This window comes from Symphalangus syndactylus, chromosome X (assembly GCF_028878055.3).
Source record: "Symphalangus syndactylus isolate Jambi chromosome X, NHGRI_mSymSyn1-v2.1_pri, whole genome shotgun sequence".
NCBI lineage: Eukaryota > Metazoa > Chordata > Mammalia > Primates > Hylobatidae > Symphalangus > Symphalangus syndactylus.
This window is the reverse complement of record NC_072447.2, coordinates 143019722-143026994: the sequence shown is the minus strand read 5'-3', so window position 1 is coordinate 143026994 and position 7273 is coordinate 143019722. Positions and strand designations below refer to the sequence as shown.

Sequence of the window (7273 nt, the reverse complement as noted above, 5' to 3'; positions counted from 1 at the left end):
CACGCCTGTAATCCCAGCACTTTGGGAGGCCAAGGTGGGCGGATCACAAGGTCAGGAGTTCGAGACCAGCCTGGCCAACATAGTGAAACCCCGTCTCTACTAAAAACACAAAAAATTAGCCAGGCATGGTGGCAGGCACCTGTAATCCCAGCTACTCGGGAGGCTGAGGCAGGAGAATGCCTTGAACCCGGGAGACGGAGGTTGCAGTGAACCGAGATCACGCCATCGCACTCCAGCCCGGGCAACAGTACGAGGCTCCGTCTCAAAAAAAGAGAAAAAAAAAAAAAAAACCCCAGAAGTTCATTCTGACTACTTGGTCTTCCACTTCAAAACAGAGAGCATAAAAAAGATGTAACCTCAGAAAAAGGAATTTTTACATTCCTAAGAAAAAAGAGCACCACCGGGCCACCATCTTATTTTATCAGGGTCTCAGTTGATGGTTTAGTTTTCCCCAAAAGAGCACTGAATTGACTCAATATCAAGTAATACCTGCGTAACCACCACAGCACCTCTTTGTAGCATCACATAATCACCAAAATCAACAATTTTTCAAAATTAAAAAAATCACAGCCTAATATGTATTACTGGCAGTTTCTTTCTAGAAATTAGGTGCATGGTATAGTGAGGTAAAAATGGAAGACTCTAGATTTCACAAAGATGTCAAGTTTTACATTTTGATACAATGCAATTGAATTGGCAAAGACCATTAAAGCCGACAATTATCAAATAAGAAAGTATTCTATAACCAAGTAAACACCTGCTATGACTTCCCTTTAAGAATAAATAAGGTCACATTTATTCATTCAATGAACATTTATTGAGCACCTGGAACTGTGCTAGGTGCTGAGGAATATAACTGTGAACAAGATAAATCAGACTCCTGCCTTGACCAGATACGTTTGCTTTAAATGATCCTGCTAACTACTACATATTTGTTCTCCGCTAGGATTATATTTTCTGGAAAGTCAGAGTCATATGAAGCCTCTTCTGGAATACTTTTAAAGTTTCTTTATGGCAAAATTGTTAGAAATCTTTGTTTAACTTAGAGAAGGGAAGAAAAATGGTCTCCAGTAACCTCTAGACAAGCGTGTCGATGGTTGAGTTCACTCTCAAGCAATATGGCGGCAGGCAACCAATGAGGCAGGTTAGACCATTCGGTTGCGCTTTTGGATTGGGGAGTCTGTGATGCCATCACTGCATTGGGCCGAGGTGCGCTTGCGGATCCCCCCACTGTCCAGGTGGAGGGCCAGTTCCTCTGAGTCGAAGGGATTCAAGTCGTCCTCCAAGAAGCTACTTTTTCGGCGCCCACTGCTGGCGACACCGCTGTCTTGAGGCGAGTCGCCCGATCGCATGCTGATGCTGGCCATAGCACCACTGAGACCATGCAGGGCGATCGCCTCCTGGAAGGGCTGCAGGTCGACGTCCACCGATGAGCTGGACTCAGTTGCCACAGCCTGGCTGGGGACCCCAGTGGGTGGCTTCGGGGGTGTCCTAGGAGTGCGAGGTGGAGGAGGAGCGGGGGGCACTTTGCCACAAAGGAAGCTAATCAAGTCTTCGCGACGAATGGTGCTCCGGCCCTTTTTCACCCACTCCAGCACATCTTTGATACGACGCTGGTGGCCAACCTGGACACCCAAGTCAAAACTTCGTTGGTGGGCATCCCCGCTCTCTTTGTAGAGGCTGGTCACGGCCATGGCCGCATTCTGGAAGGGGTCCCACATGGAAAGTCCTTGCTGTTGGCACCCAGAATCCTTGTAAAGCTGAGCAACGGCGGTGGCCGAGATCTGGAAGAGGTGCCACAGCTTCTGCTTCTCGCTCTTGAGCCCTGCCAACTCTGCAGCCGCCTCCTCCTGCAGCTCGGGGGGCAGCTGCTCCTCCTGCTCGGCCTCAGCCAGGCACTGGCGCTCCCACTTGGAAAACCAGTGCTCCGCGACCTCGGCCTCGCCCTCCTTCTGCTGCTCCTCCATCCTCCTCTTCAGGCCGCGCACCTCCACCACCGCCTCCTCCTCCGCCGCCGCCGCTGCCGCCTACTCTTGGTCCTCCACCTCCTCACCTCCTGCTCCGAGCTCCCCGCCTCTTTCTGCGGCCGCCGCCTCCTTCGCGTGCACCGCCCTGCGGGCGGGCAGGCGGGCGGGCGCGCGGGCGGCGGGGCCCTGAGGCCAACTGCTACAGCGCGAGTCGCCCGCGGCCCTGGTGCACGCCCCGCCCCGCCCGCCGGCTCAGCCACCCGCAACGGCGCGGACGCTGCCTTAGCGGCCGCGGAGATAACCCCGCAGCCGCTGGCGCCGCCGCGATGCCCCCTTCCGGCCCCGCGGTCCGCTCCTACGGCCCCCCCATGGCGCCGCGGCCTCCCAGCCGCCGCCGCCGCCGCCGCCGCCGCCTCGGTTGCCGCCGCCGCTGCGGCCCCGCAGCTCGGTCCCAGCCCCCGCTTGCGCCGCGGCTGCAGCACCGATAACTCGGAGGGGGGCTGGCAGGAGCGCTGCTTCAACGCGGCGCCTGCCTACCTCTTAGCCCCCTTTTCACACATTTTTGGGACTTGTCGGCTTCATCCAATGAGCTGATCAAATTTTACATCCTATGTTGCCAGAGAGGATTATGGGGCAACTTCGTGGTGTCGATCACATCCAGGGCGCCGATCCGGGGAGGCCGGGGGAATAAAAGTGGAAAGAGCGCGGCCCTCGTGGGTAGGCAGGCAGTCTGGACCCCAGCAATGTCCTCCCCACACTAGGTGCCCGAGAAAAGTGTTTTCCGTGGACGAAAGTAGTATTTGGTAGAAGAAAAAAAATCAGGGAAAGTGCCTGCCTCGTCTTCTTGGGCCTCAGTTTCCCCAAGTGTCCGTTGAAGTTGTTAAACTAGGTCTCCGGAAAGTGCTCCAGTCCTGATTGAGAACTTTCCTGCTGTCCCTGCAAAGCACTACTTCGGGGTTAGTTTCATACTTATCAAATTATAAGAGTAACGGTCAGAAATGGTATTGATCCCCCCTTCATTCTTGCAAAGGTTTTTGTCATTAAGAAAAATGGGGTGGAGAGTGGATTCTGTGTGGACCACTCTCAACTATTGAAAATCCCAAGATGAAGAAGCAAGGGGGAAGAAAAAAGGGGAAAAAAATGAATGCTCAAACACAAGATTTTCTGTTCTAATATAAAGTTCAGTCCCTTTTAGAAAAAAAGGAAAAAAAAAAAAACTTACCTAATTTCCAAACCCTAAAAATTCTAGCTAGTTAAAACGTCATAATATTACCAAAATTAAGCTAAAACGGTATGGAACACTAACGTCATTTCCTTGGGTTCAATAACAAATCCCTTGTAATAATGCAATCTTTTTTCAGTGCAGACAATTCCAGAGCAAACTGTGTTAAAAGCAAAAAAAAAAAAAAAAAAAAAAAAATCACTGAGCTAAAAATAACATCAAAAGTTGGAGGAACTAACGTAATCATTTTTAAGATTTAGAGAAAAAAGTTAGAATTTTGCAGTTTTTGTTGTGGAATAATTGCTAAGCTAAGTATCCAGAAAGCCTTACAGACATAAATAAAGCTAACTCTTCTAGCAAAATATGTCTAATAATTCCCAAGAATGAAAATTAGTACATAAAATAAAATTATCATTAAGTTTTATCATCTCCCTTAAAAGAAATACATGTTTCTAAGTTAAATTTAGAAGAGAAGAAGAAGAGTAAATTGTGCCCTTTCTCTGCAAACCGGGCTTTTTCACGATTCATTAAACCCTTTTTCCATATGTGTAATTGGACTCTTCTCATTTACATAAACGAAGGATGAGGCAAAAGATCTAAGATCAGCCTAAGAGGAGAGATACGTTTCTCATTCTTTCAGGTTAAAAAAAAATATATTGTGGAAGAAACCAAGAAGGCAGACCCTACTTCATCCCCCACCCCTCACCAGACCTGAAATATTAATACTTTATGGCCAAGGAGTAAGCAGGTTTGCAGAGCTTTGAGGGTTGCCCTACGTATGGTGCATCACAGTTCTTATCACAGGCACATGTTTTTGTTTTATTTTTATCTAAGTAAAAAGCTTAGACCAAAATGACTGACAGTAGGACAGCATATCCTACTTTCTCTTCTCATTTTTGACTGGGTTAAAAACCAAGAAGAAAGACTGCTCTGTCTTTTAAAGAGCACAACCCTCTGCTTGGGCTTGAATTGTCTGGCTGGTATCCTCCATTCAGTTGGTTTCAGCACCTGATTAATTAGTTAATTAGTACTTAGAGCCGACTAGCCCTGGTCGGCAATTTTCATGCCCTGCATGGTGAAATGTTGAATCCCACATTGAAATTTCTGTGTCACACACCCTAATTATTATCACCCCACTACTTTTTAAACCATTGAGCCAAATTATTATTATAGACAGAGCCAGACAACTGTGTGAGAATATGTTCTTTCTGAGAAATAATGGTAGACAATATTTTTCACTGTTGTCCTTAACACATTTAAATAAAACAATTGAGTGGGGGAAATTCTAATTCAATTAGCCTCCAACTCCTTCTACTGAGAAAATGATTTTATATGAGAGGTGTTAGAAAAAAATCACACCAGAAATTTTAGTAATGTTTTATTAGTTCTCAGGATGACAAAGAGTGTGTTTATAAGATATCTATCTGACATTAGTTTTCTTCCTATATAATTCTAAAATGTCCGGATTATTTTTTAAATAATAGGAAACAGATACTAAACAAAAAGACCATTTTTTTACTTGCTCTAAGGAAATGATGCTATCTGTGTATGTGTGTGAGGGAGAACTTTTGATGTTTTAAAAAAAAACTGACATGGTTTAGGAATAAGTTTTCTGCGGGAAAAAAATATTCCTTTGCCACTGCCTCATTCTTCCATAAGTTTGGTGTCATGGCTAAGGTTAAATATCAAGTAGGGAAAAATAGTGTTAGAAAATAAGTTAGGACACAAATCTATAGCAGTCTAATTTTTAGCGTTTCTCAGTATACCATCACCAAAATGGGCTCCAGTATCAATGATTTCCAGTATTATTGCTAGCTATTTTCACCTGGAAACAATCCTTATCTATCAGTAGTGGGATGCTTGTAATTGTAAGAGCTAAATGGTACACAAAACTGGATACACAACCACACAGACCAGTAAATGGGTCAGACTGAAAGCAAAAGTAAACACCAACCTTAGGAAATGAAAGAAGTTAAAAGATAAGTGTTAAGGACCTTATTCTTTTTGGAGAATAAAACAAGATTTAGTAGCTTTCCACTTAATTTAAATGAAAAGAATCACTACCTTACATATTGCAGTGATAATGTAATGGGGAAAGAAAACAAAAAAGTCTTTGTACAAATGACACCTCCTATAGTTGTTGTGAAGAAACTTTTCCCCTTGGTATCTGCTAACAAATTCTAATTAATGCTGCACATTCCTTTACTGAAATCATTTAATGCGTAACAAGGGGGGTAAAAAGAAATGCTGAATGCTCGTGATTGCCCTGTTAGAATTATGGGAGTGAAAGCCTGGGGCCCCAAACTTACTGTCTATTAAAGCCAAGCTTTGAAAAAGAAATGCAACCTACAAAAGCTGTCAATCTCCCTTGCCCCTAAAGCCTGGGTTCACATGGATTCAAGTGACAGCCCTCCTCCCCCATGCACAATACATCAATCTGTCTCTCCCACAAGCACCCACAGCCCATTGTGCTGGCCGCAGGTGCCTATTATGGCACCCATGGCTGCCTCCCACAGCTCCGCCCCTGAGAAACAGGAACTGCACACAATGGAGCCCTGTGGGAAGACAGAGGTGGGTGTTGGGAGGGATAACAGACAGATGGTAAAGGGTACGGGGTAGTAAGGTAGTTTCAAAACAAATGTCAAACATTCAAAATTATTGCTTTCACGTGCCCCCGTTTTTGAATTGCCTTTGCTTCAATCACCATCTGCCATAATTATGAAAACACATACCTGTTAGGATGAATATATGCTCTTCTTTTTGGATGGTGGTCAAGAGGATGACCTTCTATACTCTACTCCTCCTATTTAGCCTCTAGGTTTCTCAAGGTCGCAGACTGAGGAGTTTTAGTTAAGTGACACCAGTAGAGCATATAGGGGAAGGAAGAAATAGTTCTAACTTATTATTTTTTTACACGGCTTGTGATTTCCTTTTAAGCTTAGTTTGGGGATTCATAAGAGGGTAAAGGTGATGGAAATTAGTTGCTTTGGGTAATATGTTAGTGAAATCAAAGTGTTATGAGATGTCTTAAAATATCATACTAAGCAGGTGGAAATTCTTAGGCCATTTCTTTTCTGGTAGGGAGATACAAAAAGGGAGATGAGGTAGATTTAATAATAAAAGTACTGAAGGTCTCTGACTCAGCCTCTTTTCCTATTCCTAAACATGCCAAAATAAATAAGTAAAATTGTAAAAAAAAAAAATTACTAAACACTATTGACATTGAATACCATTATCAGAAGTAGTACATCTTTAACATTTCATCTTATTAAATGTCACTTGCCTATGGTGTTTTCATCTTTGGAGTTCTGGACTAATTAAGAAGCAATGAGTGGAAGAATTAAAATATATGCCAAAAACACATATATTAGTTCAAATAATTTGATTTAGTTGATTTTGTCCTTATATAGTCATCTCTGTATACCACCTATTCCTGTTTCCAAGATAATCTGTCATAAATCAAAACCAAATTAACAATAATTTCATCACTACTCTTACTACCTGACTCAAACAGAAAGCAACCTAGAAAAATCTGGCACAATTATAAGTCATGGTCAAGACAATTAGTGACGTTGGGATAAGAGTACCCCCCAGAATAATGCCAGAAACTAAAACCAGCCAGCTTTCTTGAAGCAAACAACAGGGTCTTGGTTTGTTGTCAAAAACCACAAACTAGGCTTTAACTAGGAACTGTCAGAGATCCAAGTGAGCTCTTGGCCAGGGAGAGCTTAATTAGCAGAGTTGGTTTGGTTTTTAAATTACACAAGAAAAACAACCAATACAGTATGAAAGCATACAGTGATCTAATGTAACACAAAATTCACTATTCCATTATATGTGTGTGTAGTAGTTTTGCACATTTTATTAACAATTTAGATTTAGATTTCAAACATTATTTTTGTGCCCATTACTAGGGCATGGGTTTTTGTTTTGTTTTGTTTTGTTTTCTTCTTGTGTATCTTTTCAGAGATTCTTATGTCTTCATCACCAAATGCAAATATGCATCCCTCTTCTTTTTAATATAAATGGTAGCATATGCTATTTCTTTTTAACCTGATGGATCCTGGGGATCAGTCCGTATCAG

General features: G+C 43.3%; 1 protein-coding gene across 1 annotated transcript in view; it reads right to left on the bottom strand.

The window, feature by feature from the left end:
- Positions 1-772: 772 nt before the first annotated feature.
- Positions 773-7273, bottom strand: part of HAPSTR2 (HUWE1 associated protein modifying stress responses 2) — a 187302-nt gene continuing 180801 nt past the window's right edge. Inside the window, exon 2 of the mRNA XM_055267943.2 lies at positions 773-1988. Coding sequence (XP_055123918.1) covers positions 1146-1967 — 822 coding nt within the window. The 5' untranslated portion in view covers positions 1968-1988 and the 3' untranslated portion in view covers positions 773-1145. The remainder of the gene's footprint in view (positions 1989-7273) is intronic.